Raw genomic sequence first — 27,523 nt, forward strand, 5'->3', positions numbered from 1 at the left:
AAAATAGACTATTCTAGAAACAAGAAATGGACAGCGAGCAGTCTGCCTCCTTGCTTACATTGTAAGGCCAATAATCGGACAGTGTTAGGGACCCCTAGGAAATAGGTTAGAAATTATAAATCAACATATGAAATGACTAAGTTTAGTGCATTTTATAAAACCCTTGATGCTTTTCATTTTTAAAATCATTAGGAGGTACAAACAAATGGGAGGTTATATAAGTACATGTACTATAGTGAGTTTCACTGTGTAGCAATATAATGTTATATGAAACAATATTTAGAATTTTTACTCATAATTTGTTGCTTGTTTAGTTTAAAATAGATTCAATATCAGAAATATCTCCACTCATATCCTGTCCTGGAAATTTTTGTTTTTCTTTGATGGATATTTTTACAATTTATAAAGATTCCCAATCCATAGACTAATGGTGGTTGATTTCATATTTAGAAAGATCTCTTGCTGTCTTGTTCAATCTTGCACATATTAAATATTATCTCCAGAATTTTACATCTGAGCTTATAATTAAGTATGTGAACATTCAAGAGCCTTATTATTATAATAAAACATTTTTAACTCAGTCCCATAACCTTTAAAATATACAAACACATAATTAGGTTATTTTTTTGATTGCAATTTTCATAAAAATGAGAGCAATTAAATCTACCAATTGCACTGTAACACTGCTTGCTTGTATAAATAAAACACTGTATCTCAAAATATATCACTATCCTAGGCATAAATAGACACAGCTATTCTTATCAATACATGTATATTCTTGTCAAATATTATGCAACATTAACCAACATTAACAGATATTCACAACACCACTTTAGATATGTTTACAAGATCAAACTGGAGCTATTAGCACAGTGGACTTTGTGTTGTTAAAGCAAAGCTTGAAGAAGATGCATTTTCTTTTGCCACAACTCCTCTGAATGAATACATGGAATACTTGAAATCCAACTCATGAGTGCAATATTCCATTTTAAGATTATGAGGTTGATAACAAGATAGACTAGACAACTTGGTCCAAATTGTCATAAAAGAGACAAAACCAATTAAAGAGACATTTATGTCTATTAAAAACAAAGTTTACATAAAATTGCAACAGATTATTTTAATTGATTCATGAAATATTTTGATTACATACAACATCTCATTTAAAATATATAAAGTTGATTTACATGTGCCACAACTCTCTCCGAAATGATGTAGATGAGACAAAACCCATGCAAGGCACATCTAGGTAAAATAGACAATGTCCTCGTGAGTTCCCTTAGATTATGCTGAAGGGTTCTTGAGCTATGTGAGTTGCAAATAACATCCCCTACGAAGACATCAAGTTTATTGCAAAGGGCAATAACTCTATCCAAAACAGACCTGATGAGACAAGCGCATAAGAGGCACTGCCAGGTGTATGAGACAATGTTCTTATCAAACTGTATCAGAATATACTGAAAGCTTCCTGAGCTATGATACAGTGTTACTCCTAGGATTTTTACAATAGGCCTCAACTTCCCAATATTACTAGAAGCTGGCCAAACTAGCAAATTAAGTGACCCAAATAGTTTCATGACTTACGGGTTCAAACAAAATTTGATAAAAATCATTATTACTCAGTACACATCTTTGTTATATTTTACTATTTCACCTCCTTACATACATTATATATTTGCTCATTATATAAGCAGTTACTTACTATCTTGTAACATTAACAGTTCAGTAATCCACACATCCTGTCATGGTTAAGCTATTCTGGTTATGCTTGACATGTACATCACTATTATTCCTTTGTTATTTTGGTAGAAATGGTCATTGCACACTTTGCTTTAAAGATAAGGTCATATTTCCCATTTTTTCAATGGCAGCAGTCACAGTTGCTGGGGGACTGCAACCGTCTTTCCCAGAATAAGATCCTGATGCCTGATTTGAAATAACAAAAATCACCATCCTCAGAGCTGGAACTTTGGAACTTTCAAAAAACTGTTCTTAGTAATGTCTTACAAAAAAAGGAAAAACAAGTCTGATTCTTCAACATTTTTCGACTTGCTTACTTTGGGTTTAACCATGAATGTACAATGTAAACGGACTATGTCTACTTTATCCAATCGGATTGCTAGTATGTTGGAACTCTTTTGATTCTTACTTTTAAGTCATATGTATTATAAAATGTTTCAGATATGAGTTGTGTCACTGACATGTATATTTTAGCAACATGTATGCAAAAGCCCAATACATAAAAGGTGCATTATACAATGGACAGAGAAATGTATCACATTTAAACTTCAAGACTGGCATGCCTCTTGTGGTTTAATTTGCATGAAGGCTATGAAAAATGGAAACCCTGCATTCCCATGCCCTAGATGCAAGAATGTATGCTAATTAACATGGATATCCTGTAATTTTGATTTAAAATTAATGAAAAAATGGAAACAACTGTCAAAATTGGACCTCAACAGATGAAATCTTTAAAAGGTTTACCTATGTGTAAGAGGTAATTCACCTTCTAAATGCATCCAAATAATGTATGTGTTGCTTAAATCTGATGGATACAAGAAGTGTGAATTTAAAGACACAAGTGTAGGAGTTGGACCTACATATATGGCAAACATGTTTTCTTGGTCTGAGTTCTAGACACAGCCTTGATTCTGACCAAAAAAATTTCTAGAAACAAACTTTCTTTACAGATTGATGGAAATTTACATTAAGTTGTCCCTCATCCTGGTCCTCAAATTGTGTCTCATGTTTTTATATTATGATTGATTATATCAGAATTACTCACTTCATATCTTAACATCAGTCTTAATGAATCAATCTGAGTTGCATTTCAGTGAATATTTGAGGATTTATTTATTTAAATTATTCAGTAGAATTACAAAGTGATCTTTGACTGCAGGACTTAATCACTATTGTGGGATTATTGTGAATTCATTTAAAGACATTTTGGATTACATCATTGTGATACATAAAGAAAGTTGGAACATTAACACATTTAAGACTACTGGCACATCAGCACATTAGAAATTGGAATTCATTTGGAACACCACTGGAATTCAATTAGAATAATCCATACTTTTGGACTTGTGATAGAACCTTTAGGACTATTTGAGATTTAGCTCACAATAATAAGTTATTTGTAAATTTCCACTTTGTATTCTGGAGAAACAAATTATTTGTTCAATTTTACAAAACTTGTTGATTGTCACTCTTGTTTTGTCACAGTCTAAGACCATAGAGTAGCAAAACACTAAGCGTAATTTAATAATCATACTGTGACACCTACAGGGGTTCAAAAGTTAGTATGTCAGACTCATTCACAGAACGGTGCAAGTCCAAAGACAGCCATTGGATCAGTCTGGAAAAGTAAATGTGTGGTATCTCTGGGCAAGATACTTTAATTACTTTGGAATGATAGATCTTTCATGTACTACTGTACCACAATACAATGCATTAACTAAATATGTTTGATATGCAACTGACAAAATTACATTTCAAAATTGGTGGGATCAGAAAATATTGGCAGTTTTAAAAAAAAAAGCACAAAGTGCTTTAACCATAAATGATGCATTAAGAATACTGACAGAATTTAGAAATACAAACAATGCCCAACACATGTCATCACAGACCAGAAGAAAAGCAGATATAAATGATGGGAATGTGTTAAGCTGTCAAAGAATTATCTGTTACTAGTTTTTTTTTTTTAAGTCTCTCAGTATATTATAACCTATTTATTTCCATTAGATTATTGATCCAATCAGACCCTCTCTTCTAAAAACTTGCTTGAGCATGGAACTCAAGGTAAAGAGCAAACATTGTCTTTCCTCAACACACCAGTCCATATACCAACATGACTAGATATATATATAAAGAAGAAAAAGAAGCAGAAGATGAAAAATGTATTGTGCAAGAAATGCTCAGACTATTATTTTGTCTAGGATCATATTTTAACACTACATGTTGACATGTGTGATAGAATAATGAGCACACTTCATTCTGTCTGTGCAGACCCATTGCAGTATGCAGGCACATATCACTGATATCATAACCTCATTCTTCTAAATTATCAATTTAAGAGATCAAAGTTTAACTAAATCATATATCTATCAAGTGGTGGGATCATTAGTGGTATAAACAAATGGCATACAAATAAAAAGCAGCAGACTACAAAAGAGAATATTAATGATGAAAATTGTTTTGTTTTGTTTTTCATTTTTGAGTCTAGTAATAAATGAAAGTTAGAACTTTCTCATATACTGAGAAATACATACACTATATCACAGGAAATTGATGCCATGCATGAGTGTTTGCCATTGACAACAAATAATTGTACATCAGTAGCACTTGTATGGCATCACTTCGTAAACATATGATACCAACCAAACATGACAAAAAATTACTTAATAGATTACCATAAATATCACATTAAGGAAATATCATACACGTTAAAACAACTATTTTCAAACAAATATGCTCTAAATTATTCATACATGCAGAAACATCATAAGATTCTGCCTCATTGAGGTAAATGAAGTGATATGCTGTATTTAAGAAAGGTCTAATCAATTTGAGTACTGAATAATCAATTAAATTTCTTGCCCAACCAGATTTTCACAATGAATTCTGCTACCAGAATTTAAAATCTTATCTATCTTATCTATTTCTTTCTACTAGGCACAACTGTATGGATATTAGGCTTGGAACGCACCAAAAATATTAACTTTCTTGCTATGAATAAAAGATATTTATATTTCTAAAGCAATGATCTGCATTTTAAAACTGTATAAACACTTGTAATAGTCCTTATTATGTACCTTTTATTGGCTGATTCAAATATATAAATTACATTTAGAAATTTATGATATGGTATTATGAATATGTTTATATTTATTTTAATACCTTATAAATTAACAGTGACTATAAGGACTCTCTCCCTTGGGAAATAAAAACATAAGAACAATCCCCAGCAGGATAGACACAAAGTGCAGTACACTTTCATAATTTGAAACATCAATTATTTCAATTTTCTGCATCACTTTTCTTTTCATAACAAATGAAATCTTAAACCACAAATTCATGACCCCTATGCTTTGGGCTTAAGAGTTTTACTGTACTTGTAAAGCTTCTAACCTTACATTATTTAATCTTCAAAGAAAACAAAGTATTTACTCATAAGCATGGATCACATCACATCACAAACATGTGCAAATTTAGACCAGCCACCACTATAGAAACTAGTTTAGAAGACAATACAAGAGGTGACTTTAATTTTCAAGTCTGAAAATTAGGTTAAAGTGATACAGTTTTGTTATGGTTGAGTTGACCTTCCTGATGTGCCATAACATGCTATGTTTCATGTGTAGGTGACATAGAGACTGAGATACTGAGTGTAACAAATGGATAGCTGAAAACATAAATGTCACCCAGGCATACAAATTAATTCATAATTACCCAGTTTTGATACGGAAGGATTATTCAACCAAAATATGCATCCACTGTGCAATTTTTGTTAAAATTAGTAAACCTGGCATATTAATATTAGTGAATAGGGGATATAATAAACAGAGTGTAAAAAAGGTCACTCAATTGTTAATACATAGTCACAATGGCCTAGTTTTTGCATGGTCAAATTACTCAAGTTATGTCCATATACCAAATTTTCATGTGTGTTAGTGAAATAAGTTCCCAAGATATTCTGGATGTAATGTAAAAATGTCTGAAAATTAAACAATCATTCAAACATGAAAATTAGGACATACTGACCTAGTTTTGCATGGTTAAGTTACTTTCACTGAGAAGCTAATACATACCAATATTCATGAGAATACAAAAATCAATGCAGCATGAAAATCAGGATGTACTGACCTAATTTTGGTATGGCTGAAATATTTTCATCAAGATGCATCAACATACAAATTTTCATTTAGATAAATTTTGGTCCAAGATATTGAGTGCATAATGAACTGAAATAGAAACGACACTCAACAATAAAAATGGGTCAAACTGATCTTGTTTTGGTATGGATGAGTGAATATTTTTCACAAGTGTAGGTATTATAAAGTCCAAACTACTGTGGTATAAAGAATGAACAGCTACAAATGCAAAAAAGCACTCATGTGTGCAAATTAGACCATTTTGAACTAGTTTTGGTATAGCTGAGATATTCTAATCTAAGCTGTATCTATATGCCAGTTCTCACCAGTGTACATGAAACTTTTGAAAATTGATATGTGGATGCATCTTGGGATTTTCAAACATACAGTTGAAATAGGGTCTGAGATAATGAGCTTTCACTCAAATAACTGAGTAATCTACCTGATCTGCAAACCATATAATTGTTATCTCAGTCTGGCTGTCTCAGTCATATTGTCCACACATTAGGAACTACTTTTAAAGAGAAAAACCCTTGTCGCCTTCTGCTGTGTACGATGGAGTTGTTATAAAATCAATATATGTAAAAATTTCACTCATAAAGCAACTAATGGTCTCTCCAACTTTGATAACACCCAAACAAAACGTTCTGAGAGAGAAACATATGCACATGAAATGAAGCTATTTGGTAGAGCTTCAGGCATACAGGTAATACATGCAGGTAATACACCTCATTGGTTACAAAAATCCAAACTCACCTAAGAATTACCACAAAACCCACAACAACCATAAATGTGCTATGTCAAACTTGTTTCTTCAAACTTTCAAACACTCCCAATCTGCTCCAGTTGAATCAAATATAATAATGCGATTGCAAATAAAAACTCCCGTGCTTACCAATCAGAGTGGTTGAATCAAATATAATAATGCGATTGCAAATAAAGACCTCTGTGCTTACCAATCAGAGTGGTTGAATCAAATATAATAATGTGATTGCAAATAAAAACTCCTGTGCTTACCAATCAGACTGGTTGAATCAAATATAATAATGTGATTGCAAATAAAAACTCCTGTGCTTACCAATCAGACTGGTTGAATCAAATATAATAATGCGATTGCAAATAAAAACTCCTGTGCTTACCAATCAGAGTGGTTGAATCAAATATAATAATGTGATTGCAAATAAAAAATCCTGTGCTTACCAATCAGAGTGGTTCATTCATTAGTAGACATGTCATTCCACAAGATTTCTATGTAGTGTATCATGGCACTAGTAAATGCAATGCCTGCCTCATTTCCTGGTCAGGCATTGCAATTAAATTAATAAATTTCCAAGATTCATGTATTAGAAATCTTCTCACAGTCACTACACACTTCATCTAAACTGTGTACCCAGTATTGCACTGCACAGAATCACACTTTTGCCTACCATATTAGAACTGATGAAAATTAAAAGTTAACATTATAAAAGATATTAATTACTGATTGTTATTTTCAAATGATATCCATTAATTAAATGTGATAATCCAGTAATCAAATATTTATTTTTCTTTTTCCTCATGTGTGGAACTTGTGTACTTAGGGTCAATAGGTTACCTAATTGCCCTTATTACCATATTAGCATTAACGTGCAGCATTTACAAACATTAGCACATTACTCCACATTCTCATTGTGCAATACTTCTAACACATCATATTTATAACTTTTTTTCTTTACTTTTCTTCTTCTCTAAAATCAGCATATATAGTTAGATTCTACTTAGACAATTATTCAGGTTTTCATAAGATATTACAAGACCTGATGACCTTTATATACAGTAATAGGCAATAAAAGGACCTGATAAATACTGTATGTGTTGAATCTGCTAACTATTTTCTAAAAATGCTGGGATATTTAATTTAACCTGAATACAATGGGTGAGAAAAATAATTTCTGTTGGTATTTGTACCATGACTAGGAAATCACAGTCACAGGGTTACATTGTTTGTCTCTCCACTTGGCAAGAGCCTCATGGGGAGATAAATAATGTTACCCCTTTAATGGGATTTAGATTATATGTCACAAAATATTTAGTGGTTAAGGAACAAAAACACAATAATAAATGTGCACAACATTGATAAAATCCTAACTTCACTGGCAAGGCAATAACAGAGGCATAATATCAAACATTTTATTTTACACAAGCAACAATATTTTCTGCTAACTAATTTTATTGAACACATTGATAACATAATTTAATTACAAGTTTTGATTATGATGAGTTTTACTACAACAGATACTGAGAATGCACTTTTATTTGTGGGGTACCAATTTTCATGTATTTTCTGTTTAATACGAACCACAGATTTAAACACCCAATGAATGATGGGTTTTGTCTGTCAAGAAAAAAAATCTCTTTTCATTCATTTTCTGTTTGAAATGAATTACATTTCACCATCAGAACCATACCTACAAAATGTAAGTAACAATTAAAACATCATTATCTAAAAATAAAAAATAAAACTTTTGCCTAGGAAATTAATAAAATTCACAACGCATAAAATTTCTGATCTGGTTAAATCTGATCCTATTATTTTGGTGATAATAGTACTTGTATTTCATTATTCCACTAATTTAAAAAATACTTCTTCCCTAAAAATATAGGTTTTCTTTCAATATTTACAATATTTCTGTTTTGTTTAAATGAACACCATTACAATTTAAAAACAAAATCTGTTAAAAAGATAAATGATATACTGTAAATTCTCAGTGTTTTGTGGGACACCAATGTTTAAAATGGGATTTTATTGTTGCTAAATAACATGGATTTCGAAACCCAGTGAGTAATGGTACTTATGTAGAGACAAAATGCCTCCTTATCAATCCACACATTTAAGCACTGACGAAAATAAGCTGATCGTAACCACAAAACCACAACAAGAGATTCCCATGTAAAATGCATGATTTTCCAGTAATGTTTCAGAAAGGCAAAATATGAAGCAGTGTGTGAACAATACTACCTCTAAAAGCCTCTTGGCAGTGAACACAGGATATGTAATTCAACAAAGTATAGTCGCTTCAACAAAATAAAAAGTTATCTTTAGCTGTTAAACAAAAATAAAAACAAGTTTGGCATATTTGAGCAAAGTACAACTGGCAAGGATATATTTTGTTTAATTAGGTAATTATTTTGATGCTTGTATGTCATAAAGCAAAGAAAACAGTATCATGCGAATGATGCTACTGTGATAACCCCTGATAAGGCATACCGCTTTCGACACTAAAAGGGCTAATAACTCATGAACTACTTTGGTGCAGAGACATGAGGTAGCAATTCATCAGGGTGACCTTCCATTCAGAACACCTCATGATTTTCTGTACTGGCCAAAGTGAATGTTATACGTGATTGTAGAAATATGCATGGATTTCATGGAAATGTGCCCATCATAACACCCAATGTGCTAATATATGCCAAGAGCATATATCACCAGATCTAGTTGCAATAATTAACACAACAACATTATCGTATCATAAAAGTCAGAAAAGCGTCAAGTTGAAAGCATGCAGAATTTAAAATTATGAATAATGGAAACAACTTGTACAGGTACACATCTTTGATAATAAATACACAAACAAATGATGTGATCTAACAAGTAACTGGGCCATATATCTACTACATCATCTCAGAACAGTTCAACTTGTACAGGAAAGTGAGAGTGAACTTTGTGAGCAATTATCCTGTATGTACCAGAACAAAATGGTGGCACTTAATGCATCAAACTGGCAGAAAATGGCCTTGACATTTGTAATCTAGTTCTTGACATCTAGTTCTGACAATCACAATGAGGTGTCATTCTCTTCACATTAAACCATAAGGTGTTCCAAATGGGTCCCCACCTGTTACCACTGCACAAGGGTTACAAAGCATCCTGCTGGTGATCAATAGATATGTTATGCACAGCTCAGTGTACATGCTCTACTTCAGTTCTATGAGGAATGTATCCAGTGGGAACCTCAGCCCATTTCTGTCTGTTGCCAGAAGCAAATATTCCATAGATGACAGCTCCAACCAAATATATACCTGCTGCCAGGAAGAACACTATCTGCCATTGGCCTGGATTACTCTGTAAAATAATTGACAATATTTTACAATTTTACAATTATACATTCCGCACATTAAATATATGTTTTTGATTCACCATAGCTTTATAATGCCTAAAAGGCCCTTGATAATCAATCAAGTGCAAAGATATGAAAACATTTTGTGATCTTTTCCCCACAAGAAACCAAACCCCAAATTCTGAGTTTTGGCATCTGTATCTGTATCTGACTCATAAATTCCAGTTTGTTAAGAAAACTTGATTCCCCTTCCATCAAAAGGGACTGAATTCATGGGAATTTGTAGCCCTGATGTAGACCATCTCACATTCACTTTCTTCCAATCTGTATCTAGTTTCCCATAGATGCCTTGTACAGGAAACTGTGCAAAGTATTTGACATACAAAACCATGTTTCACAGGTGTACAAACTGAGTGATACTTGTATGATAATTTAACAACTATATTGTAAACGTTTAATTTAATCTGAACACAATCATATTATCTTCTTAAATCTTTTCAACGCCTGTAATGGTCACTCAAACCTCTAATGTGTCTAGGCAGAGTCATATATATGCATACATATATATACGTACACACATATATATATGTAGTCAGACAGGTAGATATGATTAAGCCAGTTTTGGCTAGTTTGACAAGAGTAAAACTGAAATATCAGCTGCGCTCAAACACTGATATTGCATATCACGCTACACTGCCAATTGTCAGTTTAAAAACCTCCTTTTGGGATAATCTGGTGTATAATTTATGTTTAAAAAAAATATGTAATAATAATGATTATACATTCTGAATCCTCAGACTAAAATCTTCCCTTTTGATCAAGGAAATGTTTGCAAACTGTGTTTCAGCTAGGTTTGACAAAAAAGGGGCCAGCTAGTGTGATCCTACTGAGTCAACCGCATAATAAAATAAGACATTATTTAAGTAGTATATTTTACATGTCACTGCATTAAAATCAAATAATAAAAAAAAACATCTTTACTTCTCTCTGATGTCTCTAACAGCATGACAAAACAATGAATGACCATTTCTACTTCACCTCCTTGATGCCTTCAAAAGATGAAGTCCTTCCAATATTACAGTCATTAGGTTTTGAAAAGTTTCAGCTTTCTGGAAACCTTAAGCCAAATGGATGATCCCAAAGTGAGAGAGAAAGAGACAGAAAGTGAGAAAGAGAGATTCCATACAGTGTGACCTTACCTTATCTTCAACAATTAGGCTTGTCAGACCTGGGCTTATAATTCCAGGAAGAGTTGCAAAAGTGTTTGAAATCCCCATCAAAATGCTGGCATACTGAAATCAAATAGTACTATGGAATAACTTTATGCAAAAGGAATGGGAGCTGATAAGTGATACTGAAGTATGTAATTTGTACATAGAAGTGCACTATATATCTGGTTTAGTTTGGGAACAAGTTTACATCTAAATGCTTATATAACAGAGATGACCTTCAGAAATATAAAAAAAAACTGGGAAATGCTGATGCTTATATATACCAATGTAAGATTCAGACATGCACATGCATAATTGTAACTGTCTCTCGACTAAATGTTGATAAATGAAACAATCTCACTGTATCCACAAGTAATCATTTTAATCCTTCTGGGTTTAATATCATGCATGAGATTTTATTTTCACAAGAAAAATTAGCATTTCTCAAATAACTCGAATCAATATAATTAATATATTTAATGCATGGCATCAAAAACATATTTTGATTAATTCCATATCAAAAGTGATAGCAATCATGTTTAAACAATCCCATAAAAATCCCAATTATGATATTACACCCTGACTAATATCAAAAACTGATGTACTCAAACTTTCATATTGCTGTCAAGTATTAACAATAAAAGTAGCCAATGTACACTATTTTGATGTAACGCACATCCCCAAATGAGTTCATGAGGGCGAATTTATCTTGAACACATAAATTATAGAGATTGTATTTACTTTAAAGTTAAAACATTAAAGTTTTCATAATTGTGAAGGTTTGGTAATCTAAGATGATGGAGAACTCAAATATTTGTGAGAAAACCATTTTTCTTCTTTAAGTTACAGTGACCAGGACCTTATACCTGTTGACTCCAAAATAGATTGGGTTCCTTTTTATGCCATACTGATTGTTGTTTCTGCTTTTAAAATTCATATGTCCAATCTTTTCACAACTTTGCAAATACAAAATCATTACAACTTGCAAAGTAAATTTTATGGTAAGTCCTGTAAATAAAAAAATAACATTGACAATGTCTAACCTGACACTTGAAAAATAACCGTGATGTGATATTCACCACTGGGTTTAATTCAAGATCTAGTCTTGAATATAACCTTAGAAGATTCTAGAAGTGAATTTTTTATAATGAATTTGATGGAAAAATGACACACATCCTGGTCATCTTATTGGGTCTTAGTTTTTTATGTAAGGTTCTGATGAACAAAAGTTATTCATCCCTATTTTAAGATTAGTCTTTGGTGGAATCAATTTTAGTTGTGTTCCATTACATTTTGAGAGGAATTATTTATTCAAATTATTCACTGGAATTACAGTGCTCATTAAACTTTGGACTGAAACACTATTTTTTGATTATTGAGGACTCATTCAAAGAATTCTGATTTATATCATTGTGATACATCAAGCCAAATGGTATATCAGCACATTCAAAACCAATCTTTACATCAGCACTTTCAAGATTGGAATTCATTTGGAAAACCACTGGTATATTTTCATTTGGAATACAGTAATTTTGGGCTTGTGGCAGAATGGATTATTTGTGAGTTCACAATACTCTAAGTTCCTTTTAAATTTATACCATATATTATAGGAAAATAAATTATTTGTTATATGTTACTCAAGTTTGTTTTGCTTTTTCTGCTACTTAGTTTATGATCCCAGACTTGTAACAAAATATCCATACTTTTTCCAAAAGTAGTGATTTCTTAAGCAGGTCTGGTTTTAGTGCCATTCCTTGATTTAGCTGACAGCCTTCAAGTCTATGGTATTACTCCTAGTGCTCCCACCACTAAATGTACAATCTATGCTGGCACTTACAATACGTTCCTACACTCTCTGGTCAGATCATAGGACTTTTACCTTCTGTTGTTCCTGGCATGTGGCCTATGAGTCTCCTGATACTGTTGTCATTATTACCATTTATCACTAACATTATTATTGTTTTCTTTTCAGAAAATGATTATACCTGTGGCGCTATATCCAGATGATTGACACTAAACCCTCCCCAGGCAAACCCTCCAAATCCCACTGCCAAGGTCAAACTGGTTATACAAGCAACTGCTGTCCGTGTGAAACCTGCTGCAATCATGAAAACCAACTGACAGAGGAAAGCTGAAAAACAAGATAGGTTAATGATAATGATATATATATATAAGGATGTTGATTTTTAGTCTCGAGTGACTAAATCTTGAAGATTTTTTGGGGTGGTTGGTTAATTTCAATTTAAGGACACCAGAGTGCCAGAAGGATGTTAAGGGGGCAAGAGCAGTGAATACAGAAAGAATATGGTTTTCCATCAGTTTCAGACTTCATCTCTCTGGCACTGTTTACAAAACTTTCCACATCAGGCTGTTTATGAATCATATTACACTGTCTGTGGTAACCGTGGAGGTGGAACAGACTTGAAAACTTTGCAGGTACTGCTTATACTGAACTGGTAACCTCTCAACTTTAAAGTACTGGAAACTAAGAACGATTCAGGGTCTGCATTATTGCAAAGCAATCCTGTAAATGCTGTTCTATCAAGTTGCCATAAAAAATTCTAAGTTTTAATTCGTTATCAGTAATTTCTTTATTAAAGGTATATTAAAGAGAAAATCTTCAAAATGTAATTTTTTTCATGCTTTTGTTGATATTAAATCAGAGTCAGAAGTGAAATTCAATTTAAAAATTTTAAGGTTCTTTTACGTTTGTTTCTTCAAGGTTTTAATTTGTTATCAGTGATTTCTTTGTTAAAGGTATATTAAAGAGAAAAATCTTCAAAATGTAATTTTTTTCATGTTTTGTTGATATTAAATCAGGGTCAGAGTGAAATTTAATTTTGAAACTTTAAGGTTCTTTTAAGTTTATTTTAAAGGTTTCAAACTTTTTTTGGGCACTCCAAGACACAAACTAGTTAAAAGATTATCTCCATAGTGAGTATAATATTTCTAAAAAATCTGATAAAGTATGCTTTGATTTTGTTTCCAAATAAAATGAAAATAAGAGATAAAGTGACAATTAATAAATAATTAAAAAAACAAATACTTGTAGGTGTAACAAGGATTTAGGCATGTAACTTAGGTAATCATCAGGGAAATTAATAAAAGAGAAAAAGAGGCAGATAGCAGTAAAGACAAATACTGAGAGAAAAAAATATGTACAGAATACAGATTTGAACTGCAAACACAAATAATAAACCTTTGGTTTATTGAGTTATTATGTAGAAATAAGAGCTGTAAATATCAAACTGAAAATGCCAAATAGTGTGTTAGGTTAGAAGGAGCTATGTTTAAAGGTTAAAGGGTCCCCCATCTACTGTTCAAAAGAAATGAAGTTTATTCTGAATAGTTATAATTGTTGATAACTTTGAATGTAAACTGGATCTGTTGTGCTTATTTTCTTTGTGTGATTTATATATTATAAAAATGAGGACATGTGCTGACATTGCAGTTCAGCAATACGTACACCACAAAAGGCCCCAGCTGCTTAAATGTGCTTACCAATGCCATAAACTGAGAAAAAGGCTATCTGTGGTCATAACTCATTTAATGTCACATCAGTATAAACATGCCTGACAAATCTGGTTCAAATCTAATAATCCTTTGTAACATGATGCTGCAGAAACCAAAGTCAGAAGGACAGGGAATCAGGGGGCATAAGTCATTTAAATGATGCTGTGGAATGCTGGAAATCAAGCTTAATCAAAGTTTCAATATAAACTGACATACTGTATTTGGGGAAAATCCAACAATTTCCTGTCAAATTATCTTGCAGAAACCTAACAGACAGGCAGGTAGGACAGATGGATGGAAAAACAGCATGATTACTATAGGGTTCACTTTAATGAGTGGGGCCCTAATTAGTTTTCAAGTCACAAGACCTTACATAAAAATACTGAAATATTTTGTCACTGAGGAGATATTTTCACATGCTATCAAATTTATCTAAGATAAACTGGTTTGGTCTGCAACTTGGGTTACAATGAAAAAACTATGCCAAATTATCTGCTGAAAAGGGTCTATTCTGCTATGACAAAATTCTCAATTTCAAAAATTTGAAATTGTCTTTGAGAAGAAACATACTTATGGATAAATTTCAAATGAAACATTAATTAATTCAATTACAACTGTGTATCTACCTCCACTGGTAAATATTTTCCTAATCCTTTCGGTGGAGACCTTTATCTTGCTTCGAAGTGAGTCCGCTAATTGACCACTGGTCATCACTACGATTGCCATGACTAGGTAGGGTAAGGCAGTCAGGAACCCACTCTATTGAAACAAAAAATTCATTTTAGTATTAATAATGAGCTACTAAAAATAAATACTGATAACATAACAGAATTTACTACAACAATCTCATTCATGATGGTAAACCCAACTCTAAACTATAAAAACTGTTTTCGCCAAAATTGCTGTATCAGATTTTCTCAGCTGTAAAGGCCATAAGGCCATCTCCTGCTATATCAAATATTCTAATTACAGGCCTCAGCTGTAAAGGCCATAAGACCATCTCCTACTATATCAAATATTCTAATTACAGGCCTCATGAGATTACCTTTCAATGTTAAATGCCCCATCAGGTACTAATTTAAAAAAAAAAAATTCACATATTAGATCACCTGCAGAATTGGTGGGTTTGTGCAAAATACATGGGAATACAATGCAAGAAGAAAATCTGTCAAGTTCTTGGTATACATCATTGGTGTTGTTGAAAATAGGCCTCTATCAATATTGTTCATATTCCGGCTGTAGTCAAATATGTCATAAAAGTGAAACACGAGTCAAATTTGGCATTAAAAACATAACAAACACACTAAGTTTGCAAAATTCAAAAGCTTTTAGATCAATTGATAAAGAATTTGAAACCAAATGATATGCGGTCAAGTTCAGTGTTCTAGAAAATACAGTATGCAGGCTGTGTGGCTTACCAATCTTATTTATAATATACACAATAGCATACAAAAGTGATGACAAAATGTTGCCTCACTAAAACATAAGCTATTATTTCTGGGTACATTGCAAAAGGATCTGACCACTAAAATCTGCTCCACTGGGTCTCAATGACACTTCTAAATGATGACATGGAATGCCTGAAATTCAATTCCTTCAAGTCTCCTCAATACAACATCTAGGTCTATGAGACAATGTACACACGAAATTGCATCTAAATATGTTAAACGTTTCCTGAGCTTTCGGCTAGGGCTGTTCCAGTTAAACATACCTGGGACCCAGGGAAGGCACTTTTAATGTGTGATACTTACCCATATATGCAATTTAGAGTTTTCTTATGAACTAGGTGAAATCAAAGTACCCTGGCATATATTTTCAAAACACTGCTTTCCCTGGGTACTATGTATGTTTAAATGGAACACCCCTTACAAGGTCTGCTATAGTGGAGATTGAACAGTGATATAAAAAGGGCAATAACTGTCAAAGTTAGACCTGAGAAGATGATACCTTGAAGAGGCACATCACATTCAATTATCAAATGGCATCCAGTTATGTGTAAGGGTTACAAAGACTGCTGGTTACAAGTTGTGTGAATGAATAGACATACAGATAGATGGACAGATAAACAGATGGACAGAAAAATGATAACTATGATAGGGCTATTGCTCCTCAATGTACAGTCAAAATTATTGTTAAATTCAAAACGCTACAATTTTGAATTCAAGATCATAAATATCTATTTATTAACTTCTATGTGTGAAACCAACTATCATCTGAAAAGCAAAAAAGTGTCAGGAGCATTTTTATAGAGTTGAATTCTTATACCTGTGACAAGCTGAAGTTGAGAACATGCTTCATAAATGTGGGTAACTCTGTCAACCAGGTGTAGAATCCCCAGTTCTCAGCAACATGAGCAGCAACAATGGCCCACACAGCAGGTGATGTCAGAATAGAACACCACGGAGGCTTTATATTCTAAAATAAATTATCAAATATAACTTATTCCTCATAAACATTCACTTAAGTGCAACTTAGCCATCACTCTTGGCTATTGCTGCATAGCTTGGATGTACAATGACTGGACCTTGACTAGTAATCTTTTATTAGAAGACTTGTTCATAATCTGAACTTGTGAACTTGTGGCTCCTTTTAGTTCTTGTTAAAAAAGTTCTGATCCTGATTGCTGGAATTTCCGATCCCATACGAACACATATGAAATGCCACCAGAAGGTATAATTTAATTGCAGGATCAAGACTCTTTTTATTTCTGATGACAAATTTTGATGCTGATCATGGGAATTACAAAACATATCCCAACCCATATGATGAATAATGTTTTCTCATTTCTGACTAGGAAATAGTGTTGGAAAAACAAGAAGGTGAATCATCATTATAAACATAACTTTAGGAATATATAATATTTTCAGGTTTTTTTTATGTGATTGGAAAAGAATTAGTTTACAAAAAAAGAATTTGTTTAGAAGCTGGAAACATTTGTTGTTGGTGTTGTTGTAGTTTTAATGCTATTTTTAAGCATGTGATAGGCTATGCATTGTGGCAAATATAATTGGTGATGGAAGAACCTGGGAAAACCCTGTTAATAACCAACAACCCTGGCAATAATCACCAAGCGACTGGTAAGCTTTCTCATACACCCACACTGGCTAAGCCCAAGCCTTGAACCCACGCAAACAGAGGTGACATGACAGTGGTTGATAAAGGCAAGTGCTTTACTACTTGGCCACCCAGAGTACCATCAACTTTTGTCATTTCAGGACTAAAACCATAAGAAAGATTGGAGACTATCATGACATCGTAAGCATAATGACATCTTTTACAGTGTAAATGAGTTGGATTGGTGTATCCAGAATAGACTCTTCTTCAACCATCTCTTACATAAATAATCAAAACTTATAATGTTAACAAACTAATTTGATTGTCATAACTAATCAGAAACTGAAACCAGTCTGCTCTTCTTCTGGTAAGTGTTTATTAGCACTGAAGATAGCAAAGCACTTGTATGAGCTTGATCAAAACAAATGGAAAACTTAAGTAAAACACTGGTAAGCCAAGAATCTGTACTCCCCCAACTCAGCAAGTGAAAGAAAAATTCACTCAAATGCTGAACACTTTTGCTTGACATTTTGAATTTGGAAATGAATTGTCAACACCTGCACACGACTTTATCATTTGAACAAACTATATCACACATGTAGAGGAATGAAAATAAAAGCAAATCTTGTACAACCGACACACCTCAAAGTGGTGATATACTCATATCCAATGAAAACCAATGCTAAAGAATATATCACAACTTTTAAAAAATTAAATGTAGCTTCAAAGTTTATTTATTCTTCACTTCATGGAATAACCCTCTATTGCTATCCTATTTTTAAAATGTTTAGACCTGGGATTGTGCTATTAAAATTTAAACATACAATATATAGAAACTTTCTGGAATGGTCCCAAAAAATGAATCCTCAAAAGAAAGTAAAAAGAAAGAGCTAAGTTCTGATTCAAAAACATATGACTGCTCCGAAGGCCTAGTGGTTAGAGCATCCGCCTTGGATGCAGGAGGTTGTGGGTTTGATCCCTGGCTGAGTCATACCAAAGACTTATACAAATAGTACTAACAGCTGCCTTGCTTGGCACTCAACATTAAGACTTAGGACTGGTCAGCCTGGTGTCAGGATAATGAGACTGGGTGGAACATCATGCTACATGTCTGCGGCATGATGCCCCAGTGCTAGACATCACTATAAACTGCCACAATGCAGACATTGTAGCGATATGACTGAAAAATTGTTAAAGATACGTTAAAAATCCAAATTACACATACACACAAAAACACACATACCCCTACTGAGGAAGGTAACTGCAAGTCCCCTCACAAGTCCCAAAACCTACTAAATGATATAAATGGCATCAGTGTCTACAGTATATGCTTGCTTATAAGTTGAGTCCAACTGTACACTGCATAGACCCATATCTGCCATCACATATATGTACTGACCGATCTGGGTCTATGCAGTTTGTTAGGTGTAATCTGTAGAACAAACAACATACATCCTGGTCTGCCAGTGCAATATGCAACAGCAGATCTGGGTCTATGCAGTTTGTTAGGAGTAATCAGTAGAACAAACAACACAGACACTGATCTTCTGGTGCATTTTTGGATGTCAGATAAGGGTGTATGTTTACAGCTGGACAACTTATAAGCAAGTACATATTGCAATGAGGTCATTGACATATGCATATACAAATTTATACAAATTTCATTTTCTCCCACATAAAATGTTTTATTTGCACAATCACGCAAACAATGTTGTCATAAAAAAATGTTCACAAATGTTAAAAAATAATAAATGGAAAAAAATGTTCACAAAAGTTTAAAAGCAGTAAATGGAAACAATTCTGCTTCAAATTTTGAAAATGTAATCAGTCATCATCAGTTCCAAGTTTTATTGTGCCTATGTCAGGTTGTTTTTGCATAATTCATGCCATGAAACTTCCTGGGATGTCCATACAGACAGAATCAATTCAAGATGCCACCACTGCTTGCATTAGATGAATTATCTAGGCATGGTTATTGATTATACCAACACTTAACTTCACTGATATAATAGATTTGTGGATGATAATTATCCTAAATTCACAGCAGGTGTACAGTGTTAGCTAGGATGGCCTAGCCTCAACATGGTCGAGGCTTCATTATCTGATCCTATACCTTACAATGGAGCAAATAAAACTATTGTAAAAGACAAAAAGATGACTGTAGTTAAAATCTACTACCTAATTATAGTTATGTTTCTAAGGAAAAATGGCAAATGATAAAGTTATTAAGCCTATATCAGGTAAATTATATTGGCATGTTGATGCTAACCATAACTTGTCCATCATGACAGATAACAGAAGATTTTCAGTGTAATTCTTTTTCTAAATATGGCTTGCTATGCTATATTTGGATATTTTAGAATAAGTTATTCAATGCATACAATACTTTTTATGATTTGTGTATGTTTCCAAAAAAGGCAGCAATGTCCTTATATGGCACATGAAAAAAATGAGGTAGTTATTAGCTGAACTAATATGGCAGCAATTCTGGCATTAATTAAGAGGGCTATTTAATTTTTTCCATATGGAACATGTCAAAAATGTGCTCTGTTGATATACATTTTCTCATATTAGTACCACAGTCCAAGAAGCAGTGGTACTAATATCAGTACTAGTGTACAGAAGTACTCTACTATAAGAAACTAAATGTTTCTCTATTTCTACAGATTGTCATGAAATACAAGTGACATAACAGTATTTTATTTTATTGTACCTTCCATACTCACCATCAAAGTACTGGCTTTGCACCTCTAATGTCTCAAAATATCATAATGCTTCAATGTGACAAGATATTGTAATACTGTGTCCATCTATTGGTCCATCTGGAAATGCACTAAATGTGGTATCTATGCTGCTCATGACCATATCCAAGAGGGGTATAATTTTATAAGAAAATGCCTCAGAGTCCCTTGTAGGTAGTCAAAGTCAAAATTATAAACATTGCTTATTTTTAGGAAACATTTTTACATGTTACATTAATATCTTTTGGGTTATGACATCTGGAGGGACACAGAGGGAGTTGATATGCAATAGAAAGCATGGGATTTACCATGGTGAAGCATGAAGTAGCACCAGTTTAATCAATTTTCCCATCATTTTAGGTCCTTTAATAAACTGAAGAAATATGGTGCAAATCTTTTTCTCAAGTTGGAATACACATCAAGGGAGAAAACTACAAACCTGAGTCTGTTCATCTGTGTAGCCGATACTGCCCTGTATGTACTCCAGTTCTTGATTGCTGATAGTTGGGTGCATGGCTGGGGACTCAGACACAATGAAGCACCATAATAGGAACCACAAGACTGCTATTGAGCCTAATCAAATAAAAAGCATTATATACTGTATGCCTTTGCTATTCCATCTTCTATCCATTATACATATGATAGCTCAGGAATGTCAATGTAAGAAACTAGTTAGGAGAAAGACAATCTAATGCAGCGAATATTATGGACTAGTCAGGAGAAACACAATTTAATGCAGCAAATACTATGGACTAGTCAGGAGAAAGACAATCTAATGCAGCAAATATTATGGACTAGTGAGGAGAAAAACAATTGGATGGGACACATTTTACTGACTAGTCAGGAGAAAGACAGTCTGATGGATCACATTTTACTGACTAGTCAGGAGAAAAACAATCAGATGGGACACATTTTACTGACTAGTCAGGAGAAGGACAGTCTGATGGAGCACATTTTACTGACTAGTCAGGAGAAAGACAGTCCGATGCAGCACATTTTACTGACTAGTCAGGAGAAAGACAGTCTGAAAGAGCACATTTTACTGACTAGTCAGGAGAAAGACAGTCTGATGCAGCACATTTTACTGACAAGTCAGGAGAAAGACAGTCTGATGCAGCACATTTTACTGTCATATTGGAGTATCCTTTCTAGTTGTCTTTTCACTTTTGTTTCACCACGTAACAGCTTTTGAAACAATGGAAATTTTGCAAAACAACATTAAACAAAAATCATCTGAGCTTTATCTCAAAGTATACAGATTAATACAGATTAATGCACCACAAAAAAAACATATTGTTTTCATAATGACTGTGTTTTCCAAAGCAGATCTTGGAAATCTGTATCATAAACCAAGTTTAGAAGATTCAGAAAGTTATATGAGTCTAACTTTATTCTACTCAAAGTTACTGAATACCAAGGTTTTCATCTTGAAAAAGTTTAATAATTATTGTGACTGGAATTTAGCCCTAAATCCAGAAAATTATCAGACAATTTTACAAGGTATCAAATCGATGATTTATCCAACTTTTACCTTAATATGACATCAGAATGGGAACAATTTAATGACAAGATGAAAAATTTACCTCAGTTTGACACGACTTAATCCAGCATTTTTAAAGGCAAAATGTGTACTGGATTAAGAAGAACAGATTGTATATATCTTTGTTTATTATGCTAATATTGTATATAAAGTTTTAAACAATTTCTGCACGACCATTTTCTTTCGTCCAAAAATTTAAATCAAATATGCGTATCAAATTTTTATTAATTCTAAATGTAATAGACTGACTGCATATCTGCCATGTAATAGACTGTAAATGATCATATAATAAATTTTTCTGAATTCTAAGCAAACTTGTGATGTGGATGTCTTTGGATGGATGGATGGATGGATGGATTGATGGATTGATACACAATCCGATCAATAAAGGGTTAAAGCCAACTTTGTCCTACAGAGGCCTAAAATGGGAAATACACTAATTACCATAAATGTTTGTTGCAATAGGTTCTAAATTAATTATATGCAAGCTGTTGTTTAATCACTGAAATCATTATTCTGTGCAACACAAGATTTACTTGGTCTGCTTAAATTTCAAGTTTTTTTCTGCTAATGCATGACCACTGAAAACTATCTGCCGCTGGTCATCCATAATTTCTATCAGATCGTAAAAATGCACATGATGTGTGGAATTTTATCCAACATTTCTACCACCTAATTCAAGATGGTGCATTTTTAAGTACCAGATTATCTGCACTCAATCAGTTGAAAAAAATTATCTTCAGTTAGAAGAAAAATAATCCTCTCCTCCCCTCCCTCCTGAAAATGAAATGTTCGGTCTCTAATGATGCTGCATATGTGAAGTATAACCAGCACTTACTGTTAGTGACATGATATTAGTTAGTTATACACCTCTCCCTCAATAACCCCCGTACATCAGGGTCCAAAAACACAGACAGCACTATAAGTGAGGGTATGAATTACCAAGGAACCGCCAAAAAACCTGCTAGACATCCATACAACTTCTGGGTTGGGGGGACTGGGCTTTTAAATGGCTGAATCCTTGTTTTATTATCAAGTCGAGAAATTGTCAGTAAAGCGCCTTTTTCGGTGAAGTTGTTTGTTATTCTCTATAAATTACATTTATTTTCAAAATGTCCAATATCTGAAAGATCGACAACATGATTGCAACTGGTTTCAACAACCTACTGTAACACAGATCACGAAAACATTCGTGTATGTGTGCGCGTGATTGGAATTTTTAACATAGCTTTAACAATTTTTCAGTCATATCGCTACGATGTCTGCACTGTGGCAGTTTATAGTGATGTCTAGCACTGGGGCATCATGCTGCAGACATGTAGCACAATGTCCCACCCAGTCACATTATCCTGACACCAGGCCGACCAGTCCTGACACTAGCTTCTTAATGTTGAGCACCAAGCAAGGCAGCTGTTAGTACCATTTTTGTAAGTCTTTGGTATGACTCGGCTGGGGATCGAACCCACAACCTCCCACATCCGAGGCGAACACTCTAACCACTAGGCCACCGGAGCAATACATTCATGTATTATGTCATGGCATTTTGTTTTGTTGATTAGTCTGCTTCCTGGAATGATGCACAGTAGTATTTTGCGAAAGTAGGAGTCTATGAAGCAAGGAACCAGACTAACTGTTGATACACTACCAAACAAGATTCCTTTTTATCAAAAACACTCAACATTTATTTCATGAGACAATCATCTACGTCGAAACAAAATTTTTGTATTTTTCAATTAGTAAAATATCGATGCCGTGATTTCACTGCAAGTAATAGTGAAACTTTTTATCATCCTTTAGGATATCTCTATGTGCGATTTCAGGAATTCTCAGGAGCTTGTTTTTTCCACAATGGTCTGTATCTGTGAAACGAAGCTCTTTATTTTACGAAGTACTCATTTTGCTTGGTTGCCTTGCTATCTTTAATCACAGTTATGACTGAGATGGTGAATTTAAGGTAGTTTAATTAGATTACGCACACAATAAAATTTATCAGTGTTCAATTGATCAAATTAAATGAGTTATCCAACATATGACCGGAGCCGCTGTTTCTTAAGCATGTAAGATTTGCATGTCTTTTAACTTTTTTAAAATTCCACCTCCTTTCTTTGATTCAAAAGATGTAATTACCGTGATAATATAAAAGGTTTCCAGCGTTTTATTTAGTGCAACAATACAACAAAATGCTTCCCCTAGAACGATATTAAAACATGGTGGGCACTTAATTAGGTTCTCAAAGAAACGCTCACAGGCATTGCTGTTACAGTAGATTGACACATGTTACATTTAATTAAAAGAAGACACATTGCAATTGATAATTTTTTTATTTAAATGGTATTTATTTATTAGTGTCTCCACTAAGTGTAAGTGACATTTTCATTGACTGAAATGTCCTTGAATATTATTAATTATGGTGTACTAAGAATGTCATTTGAAAAGAAAATATAACAGGTTATATGACTTCTTTTTAAAAATTGATTTTTCATAATGTTGATTAAAATTTTCAGGTCCTATCTACCGTTTTTGATGATAAAATGAACGAGTTATCAAAGTTTCTATTACCAATTTGGATCACTATTTTCTTCAAGTTCAACAATTAGTGATACATTTTTGACATTTTCTGGTTTAAAAAATGGGATCCATGGCTGACCCTGCATTATAAGTGGGTTTGCGAGTTATCAGGGCTCGAGTTATCGAGGGAGTGGTGTATTAAATTTGGTTCTGTTGTCATGTATGTATAAGAAACAGATGAGCTTCTTTGTATTCCAGTATTGCAAATATGAGAAATAAATTAATCTACTGTACTTTTCAATGTGAATCATAAAATGTCAGATATCAAGTTTTGCAACAACAATGGGTATATAATAATAAAAATGTATTTTATTCAGAAACTATTAATGTAATTCATATTGCTTTAATTCATAAAAACACTAAAATATACAACATATGTGAAGGCTGCATGATGATACAAAATAAACGGTAAAATACTCAATAATCTATTTAATCAATCTGCTGATTGGATTAATGAAATAGGATTCAACACTGAAGGCTGTAGGACCACTCAAACAAATACAGTGAATAAATTTCACAAAGAAACCAATTTTCCTTGTAAAATATATTTCTTTGAAAATACTTACCCAATCAATATACCTTAGGCCCTCATGAATCCAGTCCTCCCAGATACTATTTTTAGCTAAAGGAAGCTAAAAGTTGTATGCTGACATATTTGACATTGGGCACAGCGAGTTCCCCTTACAATACTTAGTGGCACAGTGTAAGAATATCCCAGTTATTACTGGAGCGGAGGGCACACTCCCTATGGATATAACTGCAGGAAGTCTGGGAGGGTGTATGTGTATTATGATTGGCTAAATATTTTCGAAGAAACATTTAACTAGGAAAAATTGGTTTCTTCTTTGAATACATTACCCAATCTTAACTAAGGAGAATAGGTTAGAGGTGGAGGGAGGTACCTCCCCTTACCCTGGAGATACCATCTCTGCTCCCTTAAGGTATTGAGACAGCTTCTAGGTAACCTGACTGGAGAAGACTCCATCTGTTGGGGTGACAATTCAAAAGGGAAAAAAATGTCCCCCACCCTCCCAAATCCAGCAAAAGTTGTGAAGCCACGTCTTAAGAAGCTGTTGATCAATCTAGAAGGGAGACCTATTGAGGTGCAGATAAAGGTCCTAACATATCGAATTGGCCTCTCTGGGATGACAGTTCTTGGAGATAAAAGCAAGAGAATGTGGACTCCAATCTCCATCCTAGAGCCTGACTGATGTCGGTTAGCAAACAGTTCCAGTCTGATGCTAGGTTCGTGGCAACTACTCAAACCTCATAAGCCAAAGTGTGTAAAAGTTCAATGAGTTGGAGTTGTATGCAGAGCGATAACTCCCTTACTCCAGCACACGATATTCTGTTCTGATCAATATTTCTGTCCTGTTATGAGAAATAGACAGAGGTGATCTCTCTCTCAACACACTGAAGGCTTTGTTCATATTAACGAATCACCTAAAAGCTTGGACTGGTTCTTGTAGGTGGCCTTTAGTTGATGTGTCCAAAGGAGACAGAGGGTTCGTGACAAAAGTTTACCTACCTGTGGAAGAGAGGCGGTTCTCTGCAATGAAAGAGGATGCAGTTTTGAATAAGACTGACCTGTCTTGTCTGAATTTGCATGTAAATCAGGTCTGCTGATAAGGCAAGTATTTCAAGAATTCTGCATGCAGTTGCTAATGCCTTGAGGAAGCAGGTCTTGAAAGAAATGGAATGCCAGAGATGCCATGGAAAATGGTTCTAAAGATGTCTTATCCAGCCAGGTTATTAGCCAAGATAGGTTCCGCTTTGGACCTAGGGTTAATGTTTCTGGCCATGTATACATAAAGTTGGTGAGAAGGTTGGATAAGTCATGGGTTTGTCCATTATCCTCTCTCTGGTGATTATGAAAGGTGTTGCTGATCGTGGATCGCTAACCTTGGATCATACCTGGCACTAGCTTGCTCACTTTGAAGAGCCAGTGGAGCAATTAGCTATCCGTGATATCTATGCCTGGAAAGAAAAGATATGTTCGTTTGTGAAGCACTGGGTGAAACTGTACCATGGACTTCATACACTTTCGAAGTGGAGGGCCATCACTCTTGAGCAATTCTCTCCATGACTGGTTGAAAAAATGTTGAATTTTGTGGGCCTGTTTGAGATGATCCAGACATGCAGGTTCAGGGCTCTGGATAAGGATAAAACAACTGCCATCATGCTTATATGAATAGATGAAGGAAAACCCAATTCCACGGGGTTTCAGATGCAAGAATGATGAGGTAGTTAATCCACAATTCCTCCCAATGGAGTGATGCAATGAGGATGATACTACAGGCTGATTCCCTTGCTTTCTGTATCACTTTGGAATTAGAGGTGATGGGGGGGTTGGTGTATGAGTTCAGATTGGTCCAATCCAATGATAGGGCATCCACTGCCCAAGCTGTTGGGTTTGAGATGGGAGAGACAAGGATGTGGTTTTTGGCATTCCCTTATGTCGCAAACAGGCCAACCAACGGTCAGTCCCATCAGGTACTGATGGTTTAAATCCCATTGGCTACCCTCACCTGGTTTAGCCTGCCAGTCGAAGTGGTTTACTGGGGTGTGGCTGCTGCTCATGTTACAGCTTCTTGGAGCCACAGGTGAGAGCTGAATGCATGTGGGGACCAAAGGTGAGTGAGCTACCCCAAAGGAGGTGCAAATGTTCTCCCACCAGAGGTGTTATCCCTTCAATACACTCCCGTACACCCAGAGTGTACAGTATGTGTCAAAATGCATACAACATGCTGTGATCTCATTAAGACAGATATTAACTAGTTCTGGTCCCTCTGAAAATCTGAACAACTCGGTGTGTAATCAGCATTGTATAGGCTCAGGGAATCAGGGACTTGATGATGGAGACAGGATATATTTATTTACCATCAACATCCAGACTGGTGTAAGTAATATGATGTTTGCTTGTTTT

The 27,523-nt window shown here is 34.1% G+C and overlaps 1 protein-coding gene across 1 annotated transcript in view; it reads right to left on the minus strand.

The window, feature by feature from the left end:
* Positions 1-7,200: 7,200 nt before the first annotated feature.
* The window catches only part of LOC149774984 (sialin-like), a 142,979-nt gene continuing 122,656 nt past the window's right edge, over positions 7,201-27,523 (minus strand). The window contains exons 8-13 of the mRNA XM_089944572.1: positions 20,929-21,062; positions 16,960-17,109; positions 15,321-15,453; positions 13,167-13,312; positions 11,170-11,262; positions 7,201-9,975 (exon numbers count right to left, since the gene is read on the minus strand). Of these exons, the coding sequence (XP_089800698.1) occupies positions 9,814-9,975; positions 11,170-11,262; positions 13,167-13,312; positions 15,321-15,453; positions 16,960-17,109; positions 20,929-21,062 (818 nt within the window). The 3' untranslated portion in view covers positions 7,201-9,813. The remainder of the gene's footprint in view (positions 9,976-11,169; positions 11,263-13,166; positions 13,313-15,320; positions 15,454-16,959; positions 17,110-20,928; positions 21,063-27,523) is intronic.

Source organism: Sinohyriopsis cumingii, unplaced genomic scaffold (assembly GCF_028554795.1).
Source record: "Sinohyriopsis cumingii isolate HCF-2022 unplaced genomic scaffold, ASM2855479v2 utg000043l, whole genome shotgun sequence".
Lineage (NCBI taxonomy): Eukaryota > Metazoa > Mollusca > Bivalvia > Unionida > Unionidae > Sinohyriopsis > Sinohyriopsis cumingii.